This window comes from Magnolia sinica, chromosome 6 (assembly GCF_029962835.1).
Source record: "Magnolia sinica isolate HGM2019 chromosome 6, MsV1, whole genome shotgun sequence".
NCBI classification, from domain to species: domain Eukaryota; kingdom Viridiplantae; phylum Streptophyta; class Magnoliopsida; order Magnoliales; family Magnoliaceae; genus Magnolia; species Magnolia sinica.
This window is the reverse complement of record NC_080578.1, coordinates 55,833,498-55,853,171: the sequence shown is the minus strand read 5'-3', so window position 1 is coordinate 55,853,171 and position 19,674 is coordinate 55,833,498. Positions and strand designations below refer to the sequence as shown.

General features: G+C 45.9%; 1 protein-coding gene across 1 annotated transcript; it reads right to left on the bottom strand.

Annotated features, from left to right (window-relative positions):
- Positions 1–9,869: 9,869 nt before the first annotated feature.
- On the bottom strand, positions 9,870–10,442 carry LOC131249623 (uncharacterized). Its single transcript, XM_058250415.1, has one exon. It carries the CDS (start codon positions 10,440–10,442, stop codon positions 9,870–9,872), a length of 573 nt encoding a protein of 190 aa, XP_058106398.1.
- Positions 10,443–19,674: the final 9,232 nt, after the last annotated feature.

Sequence of the window (19,674 nt, the reverse complement as noted above, 5' to 3'; positions counted from 1 at the left end):
TCGAGTCTTAGTACAAATTCACATCCTAAGTAACAAAATGAAGAGGAAATTGGACTATTCCAATGTAGCTACTTCTTCCTCTAACCAGTACGGCCATTTGTCTCGAGGGTCATCCATCGGCTCGATCACGTCCTCTTAACCCTATCCCACTGGTTCATCTTCGGTTTTATCTATCTAGTTTTCCACAAGTAAATGGTGAGCTGTTCAGGCCCAGTGAGAAGTTTCCACTAAGGTTTTGCCACAATAACTCATAGACAGTAAATATAGTGCATATACATATATTAATCATTTTTAAATAGAGTGCATATGTGCAACATGGGTAGGGGATGTATTTACTCGCATGCATTGGAAAGACATCAAAGGACATCTCTCACTTGTGTAGGCATCTGCTGTAGAGGTAGGCATGGGTAAAACACACATTTGGAAGTGGTGCTACTAGTGTCACATCTCAAACTGGGAAACCAGGCTCACAAAATTCCCGATCACCAAATTCGGCGCCGACAGCCTCCGTAGTACCACACTCTCGGCTCCCAACACGCATATGCTAAGTTTTGATCCTAGGATCCTAAAAGGAGGATTTTCAGTATTATTATTATTATTATTATTATTATTGTAATAGAGCATAACCACAAGCATAACCAAGTCACAAAAACAACATCACCATATATCCAATATATCAAAAACGTTGAGTACAATACGGAAAGGAAAATACTAGATGATCAAAAAGCTCCAAAATAATCTGTCATGCACTCTTGCCTCAGCGCTACTGCAATCCAAAGTCACCTGCATGCAATGGTCGTGCATAAGCTTACGAAAAGCTTAGAGGGTGGTGTAAGTGTGTGTGTAATGCGTGAGCTAAGCATACAATATCAGAGTAAGCAGAAATACTGGCAAGTCTATGAATGCTATCAACCATACCAAGGCTATGTGATACAAGCCTTACATAGTCAAATGTCATATGCAAGATGCAAAGCATTCATGTTAGTCCTCATTAAGTACATATATCAGTACAACTCTCCTTTGAGATATCACCGGGGTCTAGTACACTCCACACTAACTACCGCCTCCCTAGCCGCATAACCCAGTGAGTAGAAGAGACCACACTATCTGCCTGACCAGTAGTTTGCCAATACCTACCCGGCTCGTCGATAACGGACCCATTTGTGATCTGTTCAAATTCAGCTTAGCTTCCAACCCCCCTCACTCAGGTGGATAAGGCCGCACCCCCTTTCAACCAACCACGACACAGTGGGAGACGCGGCCTACTGGTATTCGGCACTCGTGTGCTCATGTTTCCACTCGGTCTACACATTGGAGAATCCCTAGGTACCAAAAGGTTCTCAGACTTTCACCCAAAGACATCCTATGTGCCCACATTACTAGAACCAAGTATTTTCGGTATTTAATCTGGTCATCCATAATGTGACTGTGGCGGCCACTGCCCTGATGTCGCTAGGGCGTAAAATGATCAAGTCACACAAATGCGAGATGCATGAGTCATACCATCCAGTCATTCATCAGTCATGCGCGTACCGCACGATCATGTGGGGCACTTCGTCTCATAAAAAGTCCCATAAATGTCTCAGCCCAACGGCGTATGCTATGATCAAACATTCCTCATAACAGACTTACAAATGATGTGTATGGGCATGTATCATGGTGTTATATTAAGCATATTTTGAATGTGTCCTACTAGACTAAGTAAACTAACATGGTTATCAGATGTAACAGACAATAACCGGTATATCACGTACATGGCGTAGGAGCGGAATGATAAGTCCCACTAGGCATGAAGCAGTCTATATGGTATGGCCCATGTTAGACTATCATGACCCCCTTGAGACACTAATATATCGTATATCCTAAGGCGAGGTCCCCTGCGAGGATGGTGAAAAGTATCATCATCAGTGGGGGCCCAACGGTTTGGGTTAGCCCAATGGGGTAAAGGTGGAAGTGGGCTTACAGTGCGCCCTAGGGTGCTTTACAATGGTGGACATTTAACTGTAATGCCCCGATTTTCGAGACCCGAGTATATCACTCATCTCTTGAAAACCCAGGTGTTAACTGATAAGCATAAGGATAATCAAACTCAAATCAAAGTGCGATTAACGGAACCAAGCGTAGTATAGATAAAACCCAAGCAATAATGATATCATGGGCCACTCAGCTGGGGCCCATATATAAAACCTTAATTCTCAAAATAAACTGAAATGTTAATAAACAAATAGGCTACTGATTCAATCCAAAATAAGCAGTTGCCTCCTGGTATGGTTCCTCATTGTAAGCTTCCTCCTCGACCTCCGTTGCCTCCGGCTCCTCCGTAACTTCCTCTGTCCCTATGTCCTCTGTACGGTTGAATATTGATGAATGAGTGGCCAACTCAGTGTGATCTCCCGCTAAGATTACACACCGCTGCCTTAAACAAGGAATAGCATAAAAGCATACAGATAATCCAAAATACAGTAGATGCAGTCTTTCTAAATGCATGAATGTATGAATGCAATCGTCGGCCCGGGTAAAACATCCAGATGGCCTATGTCCCGGAAAAAACATCCGGACGGACATCGGGATCGTCACCCAGGGATAAGACTGGTTATCAGCGCAACACGTAGTGAAATCGCAGGGCATGATAATCCGAGTCAATATCACAATCGAATGACTGGTCATAAGCGCAACACGCAGCGTAATCGCAGGGCAGAGTGATCCAAGTCATCGAAATATGTCATGTATGCATGACTTGTCAGCCTATTATTAGTCCATTTGCAAACAACCAATTTGAATAAGCTCACGGTCACTACGGGGAGCACAGGGCCCAGCGTAGGCCGACGGCTCGGGCATAGTGTCCCATTACCACCATCCCCGGCCCATGAGACTACCGTCTTAGGGTGTGTGTAATACCTACTAACATGTGGTCAATCAATTCAACATAAGGGGGATACCACCAATGCCGACTAGGGGTGAATAGTTTGAAATCACCAAAAGTGGCGATTTAAACATGTCGGCATGAATGATTCAAAACAACGAGTAAACAACGGTATTTAGAAGGGTTATGGAGTCCATCCCAAGTCAGTTAGGTGAAACCACACATGGATGGTAAACCCCGTGGTCAAACACCACAACCAAAACCTCCATGTCAGGGGCCTACTCACGTGACAACCAATCTAGTTACAGCCCAACCATGGACTCTCCTTTACTAGGATTCCCCATGGAAAGATTTTAACAGTATGTGTGTCATAGCATCATATATTAAAATAAGGAATGACACATGTATCAATATACAACAACTGAATTTACATGACATAAAAGGACTAGATTATTCACTTAAGCAGTTCAGAGAAAATCAAGAATCTAAATAATAGTAAGCATGAGAATTATCACGTTTAAACAGATAATTCAAGTGAATACAGTTCATTCTCACATACAGTTTATCATTAGTCTAGCTAGCCGTTTTACTCTAATAAAGCTACTATTTTTGGTCTAGTTAAGGGTGGAAAGCTTAAGGGGAAAGAATCATCACCAGATACGTTGTAGGGTGTCCTTTGGCGTGAGCCCTCTTAAGAAGCTAGTGTCTCTGCGTTACTTGAACAGATTCCTGGAGAGATCCCTTGCATTAGCTAATAAGTTCTAAGATTCTAGGACGCCATGGTTCGTCGAATGGCCCAAATCATGATGGTTTGGTGTTTATTTGAGAGGGTACAAGCCTAATAATACTTGTCCCAATAAGTGGGCGTAATATACTGTTATTTAGTTGGTGGGGTCCATTGCACGGACTGTGCAGACAAGCATTTATATCATGGTGGGGCCCACATACATGGCCCACCGTCATATGGGTGAGCTAGCACACTACTTCTATCTCATGTACATCACACAGTGTATCCCTGTATATGTCATGTATATGATATTTGTAACTTAGGGTACGTATGTACATATATATGTATATTATACATGTATCACACGAGTTCTATGTGGACGGTGTGGATGTGTGTCCAGGCGCACTGCATCCCAACCTTAGACGGTTTATATTAAGTGTGCACAACATGGGTTCCACACATACAGGACTCACCATGCATAAATAAATGAGGCACGCCCACCTAGGCACCCAGGCACCCGCGCACCTTCATATTTGTGACATGGGTGTCAAATCCGAATGGTCCATAAGATGTAGAATCCCAAGAAGCCTCAAGGCGTGAGTTTTCACCATGATCCAAGATTCTGGTGGGCCATAGCAAGAATAATTTCAATTTAAAGGAAGAAACTGTTTTCATTCCTTGTGGCCCACTGAAGTTTCGGTTTAAAGTAAAATTTGAAACCAAGGGGTTTTATGAGGTGCTGCTTCATGTGGACCATTCGGATTTCCCAGACTCATCATAGCTGATGAGATCTCAACTTTTTGCAATCAGTTTACGTGAACTGATTGGCAGAGGAGCGTTCGGCGTCCTCTGTTTCAACGTTCTGGTGCTGACATGCACCGTGTATTTCACTTCATAGGTGGATCCTAGGGCCCACCACGTATCTGTGTATTTCACTTCATAGGTGGATCCCAGGGCCCACCACGTATCTATGTAATGTATATTCATACTATACGTAGCATATTTTATTTATACATTTTTTTTCTATATAAATAAAAGAAAAGAACAGGAAACAAAAGAAAGAAAAGGGAAGGACACGTCCCAGTCCTGGACATCACTAAAGGACGTTCGGCCCAGGATTCTCATCTTGACGCAAAGTCCCTGATGGACGGTCCAACATAGGTGGCCCACAGTCAGTGCAACCCACCAGTACGTTGGTGGGGCCTACGGTCAGCATAGGGCCCCTGGTCGATGCAACCCACTGACGTGTGGGTGAGGCCCACCTGCATTTATGTAGGGGCCATGAGCAGCCCACCAGCATTTATGCATGGCCCAGCGCCAGACAGTCCATGGTCCATCAATTTAGACATGAAAACAGCCCTCATGCATGCGCTGGTGGAACTTGTTTCCTGGACTCGTTGCAGCTGGATTCTTGGGACCCATTCATGTCCCAACCGTTCATACGGTGTGGTCCACTGAGACTGTTTGGTGGTGTGCCCATCTGCTGCGTATAGTTCACCAAAAAAGGAGCCTACGTGACTCCATGCACTGCCTTCAGCAAGGCTGACTGAGGCACGTTTCCAGCCGTATGAAGGTCTGTTTGCGGCCTAGTTCGGGGTCATCTTCCTAGCCATGGATTGGCATGGTGTCGACCCATCTTCCTGCCGTTGGAGCTGAGTCAGGTAGCCTTTATGCAGGGCCATGTTTGGCCATCGTTTTAGCTCAAAACACTGGCCATTGTTTGACCCATATTCAGCTTAAAACAGAGCTTCAGTTGGGTTGGTTTTCAGTCCAAATCCCGGCCATTGTTTGGCCGTTTATTCTGGCTCAAAACAGAGCTTCATTTCTCTTGATTTTTGGACCGACGCTCGGCCATTGTTTAGCCGGGTCTTAGCCCAAATCGGGTGCTGCAAATGGGTCGGTTTCCAGCATGGAACAGAGCCACTGATCGACTCAGTTTTAGACCGGAAACAAGGCCACAGATTGGCTCCGTTCTGACCTAAAAATAGGGACCTACTTAAATGCTTTGCTTTAGGTGTGAACATAGCCATTACTTGGCTAGCTTTCAACCCATCTATAGCCACATTTAGGCCTAGTGTTTGCCTGAGACCCGACCATCATTTGGTCAGTCCTAGCTCTAAACAGAGGCTTGAAATGGACTGCTTAATCAACACAGGGGTATTTGCCGGTCTGCTTTCTATCCGAAAGCATGGCCATTGATTGGCCATCCTTCATCCTAATACAACCATCATTGTGGCCTCAACCTAACTGAAACAGAAAGAAAGAAATGGAAGGAGAAATGGTCACCTGTGGAGGAGAGAACAGCTCTCTGTTTTTCTTTCTCTTACACTCTCTCTTTCTTCCTCTCTTGATACGAATTTCCTAGGGCTACAGGGCCCATCTTATAGAGGGAGTGAGAGAGAGGGAACGGTTGGGATCGTTTCCCCAACGGATGGCTAAGATTCATCCTTCTTAAAGATGAAGAGCGATTCTTTTTCTCCCTTTTACCACAGGCTCGGGTCGGGTGGTTTTTGGCACAGATTGGACGGTGGCATTCAATCTCCTTCGTCCGTTTACAAGTGATCAAACGGCTATACCGTTTTGATCGTGTGGGTCCCATGAAGGATTTGAACAGTTTAGAATGCTCAGAAAACGATCGTGGTGGCCCACTTATAGGTTTGAAGTGGGTCGGTTTGAAATAGAGAGAGGAAGGGCGGGAAGATATTTGCCAAATGCTCGGTCAGAGCTAGTTTGACCGAGCATTGGGTTTAGTACACCTCGTGCCCAAGCACCCTTTGTGTATATGCATTGTGTAGGGGTCCACTGAAATCTGATTACCATGATCTACTCCATTCATTTGCATTGGGGGACAGTACCCAGGGATCCTGGTTCACTTTGGGTTGATAGTGAGTCTTGGATGGCCCGTTACATACATCCTTGGGCCATCATTGGCCTATAGGTCATGATCCACCGATCAGGTGGGCCTGACAAACTTTTTCAACGGTTAATATAGGGTATTAGTTATGATGAAGGCTTCGTTTGTAGCTAACGGATTCTAAAGTGTTAGTGACAAGTGTGTTGCACTAGAATTAACTAGCATAATGGCTTCAACTTTGAGTGTTCGAGTGGTCTCACCTTCCTAATGGTCATAGGGAGTATTCTAGCTCATTGAGACCCTGATGGATGGCTCTAATGTCGAAGGGAATCCCCATCCTACGTATGTCGAGTTCACGTTTTGGTTAACCCAAGTAATTTTTAGTTTAGTGTGGGTTTAAAAGGTAACACCCATGTATTGAAGGTACGGGGTGTTACAGTCTACCCTCCTAAAAAAAATTTCGCCCTCGAAATTACCTGAGGTGTGTTACTGAATAGGTGAGGGTACTTTTCCTTAACTTCCGCTTCTCGTTCCCATGTCGCTTCTTCCTCCCCATGATGTGACCAAAGAACCTTGACTAGAGGTATAGTCTTTGTCCATAGGACCTGCTCCTTGTGGTCCAAGATACGGATGGGTTCCTTGGTGTAGGAGGTATCATCTGTCAGCTCAATCTACTCCCAACTAATGATATGCGAATCGTCTGGTATATACTTCTTCGACATGGATATGTGGAAGACATTGTGAATACTGGCCAGTGCAGTAGGCAGTGCAAGGTGGTATGCGACGGCTCCCACACGATTTAAGATCTCGAAAGGCCCGATGAAACGTGGTGCTAGCTTCCCTTTCTGACCGAACCTCATCAGACCCTTCATAGGCGACACCTTCAAAAATACGTGGTCGCCGACTGTAAACTCCAGGTCGCGACGTCGGTTATCCGCATAGCTCTTCTGTCTGCTCTGGGCGGTGCGCAGATGTTTTCTGACCACGTCAATGACCTGAGTAGTAGCCTGAACCAACTCCGAACCCAACAAGCTTCTTTCTCCTATTTCTGCCCAACATTGAGGGGCTCGGCAAGGGCGACCATAAAAAGCTTCATACGGTACCATGCCTATGCTGGACTGGAAATTGTTGTTGTATACGAACTCTGCCAGTGCCAGGTGGTCGTCCCAGTTGCCCTGAAAGTCTAGGACGCATGCTCTCAGCATATCTTCTAAGTTCTGGTTCACCCGCTCAGTCTGCCCATCTGTCTGAGGGTGAAACGCCGTACTGAACTTGAGTTTCGTGCCCAATTCTTCCTGCAGTCTCTTCCAAAAGGCAGAAGTAAATCTAGAGTCTCGATCTGAAATAATTTCCCGCGGAACCCCGTATGATCGCACGACTTCCCGAACATATAACTTTGCCAAGCTTTCGGTGGAGTCTGTCGTGCGGATCGGGAGGAATCTGGCGGCTTTGGTCAACCGATCAACAATGACCTAGATTGAGTCATGCTTCCTCTGCGTCCTAGGAAGACCAGATATAAAGTCCATAGAAATGCTATCCCACTTCCATTCTGCCAAGGGTAGTGGCTGAAGGAGGCCAGCAGGTTTGCGATGCTCAGCTTTGATCTTCTGGCACACCATGCATCTTGCCACAAAGTCGGCGATGTCCCTCTTCATATTGCTCCACCAGTACTGCCTTTTTACATCATTGTACATTTTCGTGCTTCCTGGGTAGATGGCTAACTTGGAATGGTGGGCTTCCTTCATTACTTCTTTCCTTAATTCGGCGTCGTTTGGAACGCATACTTGTCCCTCATATCGAAGACCACCGTCATCGCCAACCCTCCAGTAAAACATCACTTCATTCTTGCACCTTCCTTTCATTTTGATGAGCCATTCATCTTGGTCTTGTATGGAGATCATGTGTCGGACCAGGGTTGGCTCTGCAGTCAACAGAGCTACGTAGTCATCAGGTTCGTCGAGGGTGAGTTGGATTTCGAAGTCCTATATGAATTTCATCATTTCCCACTCCTTGATCATCAAGGTGGCTACCAGCTCGTGCTTCTTCTTCCGACTCAGAGCATCGGTCATGGAGTTTACCTTGTCGGGGTGGTATGAGATTTCGAAGTGGAAATCTTTAAGAGTCTCCATCCACCGACGCTGACGCATGTTCAAGTCCTTCTGTGTGAATATGTATTTCAGACTCTTGTGATCGCAGAATAAATGAAAATCTTCTCCATATAGGTAATGCCTCCATATCTTTAAGGCAAATACCACGGCCGCCAACTCAAGGTCATGAGTCGGGTAGTTCTCTTCGTGCTTCTTCAACTGACGAGAGGCGTAAGCAATTACTTTATCGTTCTGCATCAGAACGCAACCAAGGCCCAACTTCGAGGCATCGCTGTATACCACGAACTTCTCTCCTTCTTGTGGGAGAGTGAGCACCGGCGCAGAAGTTAATCTCATCTTCAATTCTTGGAATGCTGCTTCTGCATTTTCATCCCATGTGAACCGGGCATTCTTCTTCGTCAGTTGCGTGAGCAGTCGCGCGGTTCTAGAGAATTCCTTAATGAAGCGTCGGTAGTACCCAACCATGCCCAGGAAACTCCAAACCTCGGTCACTATAGTGGGCTGTTCCCACTTAGATACTGCTTCCACCTTAGCTGGATCGACCGCTATTCCTTCTGCCTTTACTACATGCCCTAAGAATTTCACTTCCCATTCCCAGAACTCGCATTTGGACAACTTAGCATACAGTTGGTTATCCTTTAACGTACTTAAGACCGTACGCAGATGCTGTTCATGCTCCTCTTGGCTCTTGGAATAGACCAAGATGTCATCAATGAACACGATCACGAACCGGTCTAGGTAAGGCATGAAGACTCGGTTCATGAGGTCCATAAAAACCGCTGGAGCATTCATGAGACCAAAAGACATAACCAGGAACTCGTAGTGCCCGTAATGAGTTCTGAAGGCTGTCTTCGGGATGTCCTCATCACTGATCCTCAGCTGGTGATATCCTGACCGCAAGTCTATTTTGGAGAAGTACTTGGCGTCTTTCAACTGATCAAATAGATCGTCGATACGCGGTAGGGGATATCTGTTCTTGATTGTTACATCGTTCAGTCTCCTGTAATCTATACAGAGACGCATCGATCTATCCTTTTTCTTAACAAAGAGGACCGGTGCTCCCCAAGGAGAAACACTGGGACAGACAAAGCCCTGAGTGAGCAGCTCATTAATCTAACTCCTCAACTCTTCCATCTCGTAAGGAGGCATGCGAAATGGAGGGAGTGATATAGGAGCAGTTCCTGGCTTAAGGTCGATGCAGAAGTTTATCGCTCTTCTAGGGGGTAGCTCTAGTATTTCTTGGAATACTTCAAGGAAATCTTGGACTACTGGTATCTGACTGATGGTGACTTCTGCTGACTCGGCTTCCTCTAGAGCCTACAAGCTCTCGAACTCTCGGCATCTGCCCCCTCCTTTCACGGTGAAGGAGGCACGCCTTGGGACGGATATTGTCACTGTTTTGTTACGACAATCCATGACTGCACGTACCAAAGTGAGCCAGTCCATCCCAAGGATGATGTCAAACTGCTTGATCGGCGTGATAATTAGGTCCACAGTAACCTCGCGACTTGCGAGCGTAATGGGACATGCTCTACACATTTTATCGGTTTCTACAAATTTACCCATGGGGGATGCTACAACTAAGGGGGCATGCATCCGAGTTGTGTTCAGTTCTAATCTAGATGTAATAGCAGAATTAATGAAAGATAGAGTTGCACCAGAATCAAATAAAGTGAGTACAGGGGTACCGTTAATGTGGGTGGTACCATGAATGGTCTGGAGGGAGTCCTGTTCAGCCTCTGTGGTGGCGACAACATATACTCGCGAAGGGGGAGCCCTCGGCTGATGTGGGGGCCCTTGCCTGGGCTGTTGAGGCCTAGGCGCTGCCCTTGCTGCTGTCTGGCTCTGCAATGGTCGGTGCATCTGGGGCGGAATACCTTGATCTCTCATCCGCTAGAAGCAAGCCTGGGTGTTGTGGTTCGCCTTTCCACAGTAACTACAGCCTCCGCTAGGGGGAAAAGGCGGTGCTCGTGCGACCAGTGGTCTAGGTCTCCCCGTAGGGGTGGGCGGAGCAGGAGGAGGTTGCCTTGGTCGGAACGGGGCATCTCGAGTCGGCTGGCGGGAGCAGACGGTGCGCTCAAAATCTTTCTCCACGCGCATTGCCTTGTCCACCAATTCCGGGAAATCCCCAAAATCCCAAGTGCATAGCCAAGATTGTATCCCAGGCTTCAGTCCTTCTTTGAACTTCTCCAGTTTGTACTCATCCTCGAGGGCCTTAGGTACGTATCGTGATAGCTCATCAAATCTCGCCTCATACTGGGCGACTGTCAAACTTCCATGTTCCAACTTCAAGAACTGTGCAATCTTCTCGCTGCGACACGACCGTGGAAAGTACTTCTCCAGGAACTTTGTTTTGAAGCCAGCCTAGGTCTAGGTGTACCCAGTTGGCACACTTCTTTGTACACTTTTCCACCAGTTCTCGGCCTCTCCCTCAAGCAGGTATGTGGCCCAGCTGACCTTTTGAGTGTTAGAGCACTCCAACGGTCCCATCATCTTGGCAATCCTTGCCAGCCAATGTTCGGCCTGAACCGGGTCAGGCGCTCCCCTGAAAGTCGGTGGTCGGAGCCTTAAGAAACGCTCGAATATGTCCGCGTCTCGTACCTCCGTATCACGTGACGCTCCCCCATGACTTTGCAGGGTTTCCATCATTAAAGCGTGTGAGTCTTGTTGCTGCTGCATGAAGGCAGCCTGCTGCTGCTGCATAGTTGCCGCCATCTGTGCGAAAGCGGCAGCTCCCATCGGTGTGTCCTCGTATATGTTGGCTGAGGGTTCGGCTGATGGTGTTCGTCGCCCGAAGTGTGGTGAGGGCAGCCCTGATGCAAAGATCTGAGGAGAGGGAGAGTCTTCTACACCTTCCGACCTTATGTCCCCATCCACCATTCCAGGCAGAAGGCTTGGTGTATAAACAGGGCTGCGCCCCCTTCCGCGCTCGGTTGATGGAATGGGGTGGATGTCGACTGTGTGGGCCCGACGTGATCGTGTCGTGGGTGGCATGGCCTCCAGTGAGATCAGATTTCGTGGTTTAGGAATAGAAGGGTGAAGAACAGCTCCTAACTAATGTGAAACATTATAAGGGGGAGAATTTAGTAGTTGCATGGCGAGGGAGTTCCTTATTCAGTCAACACTTGTGGTTTGGATTTTCCAAGGGAGCTAAGGTTTTTGTTTCTAAGTTCAGATGACTAACTTATCATTTCTCAAGAAGTTCTAAGTTGTTCCAGAGGGGGCCTAAGTATTCTATTTCTATGTTCATTTATTCTAACTATTTTTTTTGTTTAAGTTAATCCTTTAAGGTTTGTAAGCTGGTCCCACAGCTAGGCTGTCTCATACTCCGCTCTGATACCAACTTGTAACGCTCCGGTTTTCGAGACCCGAGTATATCACTCATCTCTTGAAAACCCAGGTGTTAACTGATAAGTATAAGGATAATCAAACCCAAATCAAAGTGCGATTAATGGAACCAAGCGTAGTATAGATAAAACCCAAGCAATAATAATATCATGGGCCACTCAGTTGGGGCTCATATACAAAACCTTAATTCTCAAAATAAACTGAAATGTTAATAAACAAATAGGCTACTGATTCAATCCAAAATAAGCAGCTGCCTCCTGGTACGGTTCCTCATTATAAGCTTCCTCCTCAACCTCTGTTGCCTCTGGCTCCTCCGTAACTTCCTCTGTCCCTATGTCCTCTGTACGGTTGAATATTGATGAATGAGTGGCCAACTCAGTGTGATTTACCGCTAAGATTACATACCGCCGCCCTAAACAAGGAATAGCATAAAAGCATACAGATAATCCAAAACACAGTAGATGCAGTCTTTTTAAATGCACGAATGTATGAATGCAATCGTCGGCCTAGGTAAAACATCCAGACGGCCTATGCCCCGGGAAACACATCCGAACGGACATCGGGGTCGTCACCCAGGGATAAGACTGGTTATCAGTACAACACGCAGCGTAATCGCAGGGCATGATAATCCGAGTCAATATCACAATCGAATGACTGATCATAAGCGTAACACGCAGCGTAATCACAGGGCAGAGTGATCCAAGTCATCAAAATATGCCATGTATGCATGACTTGTCAGCCCATTATTAGTCCATTTGCAAACAGCAAATTTGAATAAGCTCACGGTCACTACGGGGAGCACAGGGCCCAGCGTAGGCCGACGGCTCGGGTATAGTGTCCCATTACCACCATCCCCGGCCCATGAGACTACCGTCTTAGCGTGTGTATAGCACCTACTAACATGTGGTCAATCAATTCAACATAAGGGGGATACCACCAATGCCGACTAGGGGTGAATAGTTTGAAATTACCAAAAGTGATGATTTAAACATGTCGGCATGAATGATTCAAGACAACGAGTAAACAACGGTATTTAGAAGGGTTATGGAGTCCATCTCAAGTCAGTTAGGTGAAACCACACATGGATGGTAAACTCCGTGGTCAAACACCACAACCAAAACCTCCATATTAGGGGCCTACTCACTTGACAACCAATCTAGTTACACCCCAACCACGGACTCTCCTTTACTAGGATTCCCTATGGAGAGATTTTAGCAGTATGTGTGTCATAGCATCATATATTAAAATAAGGAATGACACATGTATCAATATACAACAACTGAATTTACATGACATAAAAGGACTAGATTTTCACTTAAGCAGTTCAGAGAAAATCAAGAATCTAAATAATAGTAAGCATGAGAATTATCACGTTTAAACAGATAATTCAAGTGAATGCAGTTCATTCTCACATACAGTTTATCATTAGTCTAGCTAGCCATTTTACTCTAATAAAGCTACTATTTCTGGTCTAGTTAAGGATGGAAAGCTTAAGGGGAAAGAATCATCACCAGATACGTTGTAGGGTGTCCTTTGGCGTGAGCCCTCTTGAGAAGCTAGTGTCTTTTGCATTGCTTGAACAGATTCTTGGAGAGATCCCTTGCATTAGCTAATAAGTTCTAAGATTCTAGGACGCCATGGTTGGTCGAATGCCCAAATCATGATGGTTTGGTGTTTATTTGCGAGGGTATAAGCCTAATAGTACTTGTCCCAATAAGTGGGCGTGATATACTGTTATTTAGTTGGTGGGGTCCATTGTACGGACTATACAGACAAGCATTTATATCATGGTGGGGCCCACATACGTGGCCCACCATCATATGGGTGAGCTAGCACACTACTTCTATCTCATGTACATCACACAGTGTATCCCTGTATACGTCATGTATATGATATTTGTAACCTAGGGTACGTATGTACATATATATGTATATTATACATGTATCACACGAGTTCTGTGTGGATGGCGTGGATGTGTGTCCAGGCGCACTGCATCCCGACCTTAGACGGTTTATATTAAGTGTGCACAACATGGGTTCCACACGTGCAGGACTCACCATGCATAAATATATGAGGCACGCCCACCTAGGCACCCAGGCACCCGCGCACCTTTATATTTGTGACATGGGTGTCAAATCCAAATGGTCCATAAGATTTAGAATCCCAAGAAACCTCAAGGCGTGAGTTTTCACCATGATCCAAGATTCTGGTGGGCCATAGCAAGAATAATTTCAATTTAAAGGAAGAAACTGTTTTCATTCCTTGTGGCCCGCTGAAGTTTCGGTTTAAAGTGAAATTTGAAACCAAGGGGTTTTATGAGGTGCTGCTTCATGTGGACCATTCGGATTTCCCAGACTCATCATAGCTGATGAGATCTCAACTTTTTGTAATCAGTTTACGTGAACTGATTGGCTGAGGAACGTTTGGCGTCCTCTGTTTCAACGTTCTGGTGTTGACATACACCGTGTATTTCACTTCATAGGTGGATCCCAGGGCCCACCATGTATCTGTGTATTTCACTTCATAGGTGGATCCCAGGGTCCACCACGTATCTGTGTAATGTATATTCATACTATACGTACCATTTTTTATTTATACATTTTTTTCTATATAAAACAAAAGAAAAGAACAGGAAACAAAAGAAAGGAAAGGGAAGGAACACGTCCCAGTCCTGGACATCACTAAAGGACGTCCGGCCCAGGATTCTCATTCGGACGCAAAGTCCCTGATGGACGGTCCAACATAGTTGGCCCACAGTCAGTGCAACCCACCAGTACGTTGGTGGGGCCTATGGTCAGCATAGGGCCCCTGGTCGATGCAACCCACTGACATGTGGGTGAGGCCCACCTGCATTTATGTAGGGGCCATTAGCAGCCCACCTGCATTTATGCAGGGCCCAGCGCCAGACAGTCCATAGTCCATCAGTTTTAGACGTGAAAACAGCCCTCATGCATGCGCTGGTGGAACTTGTTTCCTGGACTCATTGCAGCTGGATTCTTGGGACCCATTCATGTCCCAACCGTTCATACGGTGTAGCCCACTGAGACTACCTGATGGTGCGCCCATCTGCTGCGTACAGTTCACCGAAAAAGGAGCCTACGTGACTCCATGCACTGCCTTCAGCAAGGCCGACTGAGGCACGTTTCCAGTGCATGAAGGTCTGTTTGCGGCCTAGTTCGGGGTCATCTTCCTAGTCATGGATTGGCATGGTGTCGACCCATCTTCCTGCCGTCGAAGCTGAGTCAGGTAGCCTTCATGCAGGGCCATGTTTGGCCATCATTTTAGCTTAGAACACTGGCCATTGTTTGACCCATATTCAGCTTAAAACAGAGCTTCAGTTGGGTTGGTTTTCAGTCCAAATCCCGGCCATTGTTTGGCTGTTTATTCTGGCTCAAAACAGAGCTTCATTTCTCTTGATTTTTGGACCGACGCTCAGCCATTGTTTGGCCGGGTCTTAGCCTGAATCAGGTGCTGCAAATGGGTCGGTTTCCAGCTTGGAACAGAGCCACTGATCGACTCAGTTTTAGACCGGAAACAAGGCCATGGGTTGGCTCTGTTCTGGCCTAAAAACAGGGACCTACTTAAATGCTTTGCGTTAGGTGTGAACATAGCCATTACTTGGCTGGCTTTCAACCCATCTATGGCCACATTTAGGCCTGGTGTTTGCCTGAGACCCGACCATCATTTGGTCAGTTCCAGCTCTAAACAGAGGCTTGAAATGGACCACTTAATCAACACAAGGGTATTTGCCGGTCTGCTTTCTATCCGAAAGCATGGCCATTGATTGGCCATCCTTCATCCTAATACAACCATCACTGTGGCCTCAACCTAACTGAAACAGAAAGAAAGAAATGGAAGGAGAAATGGTCACCTGTGGAGGAGAGAACAGCTCTCTGTTTTTCTTTCTCTTACACTCTCTCTTTCTTCCTCTCTTGATACGAATTTCCTAGGGCTACAGGGCCCATCTTATAGAGGGAGTGAGAGAGAGGGAACGGTTGGGATTGTTTCCCCAACGGATGGCTAAGATTCATCCTTCTTAAAGAGGAAGGGCGGTTCTTTTTCTCCCTTCTACCACAGGCTCGGGTCGGGTGGTTTTTGGCACGGATTGGACGGTGGCATTCAATCTCCTTCGTCCATTTACAAGTGATCAAATGGCTATACCGTTTTGATCGTGTGGGTCCCATGAAGGATTTGAACGATTTGGAATGCTCGAAAAATGATTGTGGTGGCCCACTTATAGGTTTGAAGTGGGTCAGTTTGAAACAGAGAGAGGAAGGGCGGGAAGATATTTACGAAATGCTCGGTCAGAGCTAGTTTGATCGAGCATTGGGTTTAGTACACCTAGTGCCCAAGCACCCTTTGTGTACATGCATTGTGTAGGGGTCCACTGAAATGTGATTACCATGATCTACTCCGTTCATTTGCATTGGGGGACAGTACCCAGGGATCCTGGTTCACTTTGGGTTGATAGTGAGTCCTGGGTGGCCCGTTACATATATCCTTGGGCCACCATTGGCCCATAGGTCGTGATCCACCGATTAGGTGGGCCTGACAAACTTTTTCAACAGTTAATATAAGGTATTAGTTATGATGAAGGCTTCGTTTGTAGCTAACAAATTCTAAAGTGTTAGTGACAAGTGTGTTGCACCAGAATTAACTAGCATAATGGCTTCAACTTTGAGTGTTCGAGTGGTCTCACCTTCCTGATTGTCATAAGGAGTATTCTGGCTCCTTGAGACCCTGATGGATGGCTCTAATGTCGACGGGAATCCCCATCCTGCATATGTCGAGTTCACGTTTTGGTTAACCCAAGTAATTTTTAGTTTAGTGTGGGTTTAAAAGGTAACACCCGTGTATTGAAGGTACGGGGTGTTACATTAACCATCATTGTCTAAGGTGTGGTCCATTTGAAAATTGGAATCATAATCATAATGGGGCCCTTGGCCCTCCGACTATCTAGGAAATGGATGGACAGTGCATGCCCATCACTCATACATGGTGGGCTTACATAAGGCGGTGGGGCCCACGGCCCAAAAATAGATAAACAGTGTGTATATAGCACATAAATCATGGTGGGCCTCACACATACAATGGGCCTCATAAACAATCACAATGGGCCTCTCACATGGGCCTAATATACATCACAATGGGCCGCAACAATGGGCCCCATATACATCAAGTGGGCCGCATCACATGGGCCTCATATACATCAAGTGGGACCCATCGTTGTAGCTGGACTATCTACACCATTTATGTATTTTTAGAGATCATTTTAGTGCGTTGCCCAAAAAAATGAATCATATCGAAAGATCATCTAGACCTTAGCACATATAGCAGTGGAGATAATGATTTTCGCTGTTAACAATTCCAATTGGCCCACCTTAATGTTTATCTTCCATCTAATCTGTTCATCAGGTCATAAAGACCTGAATTAAGAGGAAAAACAAACTTAATATTAATCCAAAACTTCTGTGACCCCAAACGGTTTCAATGATAGACGTTCAATCCTCCACTGATTTTTACAGTGTGGTCCACCTGATAGATAAATCTGTCTTATTTCTCGTCTCAAGCCCTAAGACAAGCTCGCAAAGTGGATGGATGGTTTGGATATAACACACATATCATGGTGGGTCCCACCGTCCCAGCTAGACGGTGTGGACACCACACGTGTGACATGTGGGTCCCATGTCCAGATGGACGATTGGGATATAACACATACCTCAAATCAGATCCACAGACCTGCTAACATCAATGCAGCAGCTGCATGCTACGTGGGACCCACAGAGCTTGCTGACATTAGTCCAACAACTGTGCGGCTGGAGGTCCCCACCATCTAGATGGATGGCTAGGTTAAAATACATATATCATTGTGGGGTCCACTGCAGAGGTGGACGTTTTGGATGCAACACATACCTCAAGATCAGGCCCATAGAACTTGCTTACGTCAATACAACAGGTATATAGCTGGTGGAGTTATTCCAGTCAATCTTCTTCCCATCGTCCAGAGATTGGACGGTGAGGATACAACACATGCATCATGGTAGGACCCACACATATACGGTTTGGATACAACACGTAAGGGAAGGTGGGTCCCACGTCCATGAACTGGACGACATAGATGAAACACGTGCATCGTGGCATATCCCACCGTCCAAATGGATGGTGAGGACAAACACATACATCAGTGGCCCCACTGTCCATTGCTGGATGGTGGTGAAAGCCATACATAAATCATGTATATATATATATATATATATATATATATATATATATCACTGTCCTACTCCAGCGTCCTAGTGCGCTGGACAGACGGCTTGGATGCTGGATACATACATTGAGGTGGGTCACACCATCCAAGAGGCTAGACAGTGTGGATAAATCACGTGCATCATGATGGTCCCATGTGGTGGGCCACACATGTTTGGATCAAGCTGTTATTTGTATTTTCCCTTCTAACAGGGCCTGCCCAAATGGGCAGCAAGGTGGACAATAAAGTGGGCCTCTCTTGGACAGTGGATGCGTCCCACTTGGTTGGACGACGTGGATCATCATACAATATTAATGGTGGGCCATCAAACCAGGAAAGAGAGAGAGAGAGAGAGAGAGAGAGAGAGAGAGAAACGTGCGATGGAGGGTTCCGCCACTATGAACCCTCCCTTCCATGCAATACAAGACGTTCATTAAGTGGGTCCCATTACATGTGGGTCCACCAATCAAAATCAATGGCAGAGATCCCTTTTCCACCAAAAATTCAAGGTCTAGATGACCTTTTCAGAATGGGAAAATAAACATCATGATGGGATCCATGGAGAATGGCCCCATCATGAGACGAACATATAAATCATTGTGGGCCATCGGCCACACCAAGGCTCCAAAGCAAGATCCATACCATCGATTAGTAGGCCCCACTTGGCCCAACATAAAAAACACAATTTAATCCTACAAATCACCCACCAATTGCTAATCTTCTTTGTTCCTTGGCTTCCTTAGCTCTTAAGCTCAACTTTTAACGGTAGAAAATGACAAAATGTGTTGGATTGAGAGTTTTGGGGTAGGGAGTGGGCCACACACATTGGTTATTTTTTCTCCTAGGAATGCTTGGATGTTGGCTCTCTCTTTGAGTTGCTTGGGGAATGGGTAGAGAATGAGAGAGAGAGAGGGGGTGGTTGTAAGAGAGAGGTGATGGGTGATGGGTGGAGTGATGGGTGTGAGTGACAAGAGGGTTAACTTTGGGGAGGGTTGTTTTTCTTGGGGAGAAAGAAAGCATGGGTTGTGATGTGATGTGTACTTGACTTGTGATTGATTGATTGATGTGATGGGTTGTAGAGATTCTCTCAGGATTTGCAATGCTCGGCGTTTCCTCGAATTAAACGCAGGCCCACAACTCTTAGCAAGGGTATCGCATCGGTGCGCAAGACGCGGCATTGGAACCGCGGCGACGGTGCATTCGTAATGGTACAAGTCTCGGGTCGAGTCGACTCAGATCTACGGGATATGACTTAAGGTCGTACGTAAATGCCGATTATAGATTGTCAGTCACTGGAATTCGACGAGAAGGATTATGGAAATCTAAGGATGGTACTGACTAGGATACAGGCCTTACAGATCTCTCCTCCTAATAAAAATTTCATCCTCGAAATTTACATTATCACGCAATTAAACATAACTCATAAGGGAAAAGGAAACATAACATCATATATAATTAGAAATGATACAGAATACAATCAAACATTAAAGAGATGGGGATAGCGCTCGCGGGTCTCAGCCTCGTGCT

What these genes read in the sequence shown, in the direction of transcription:
- LOC131249623 (XM_058250415.1), bottom strand. Translation starts at nt 10,442, where the DNA reads ATGAGAGATCAAGGTATTCCGCCCCAGATGCACCGACCATTGCAGAGC.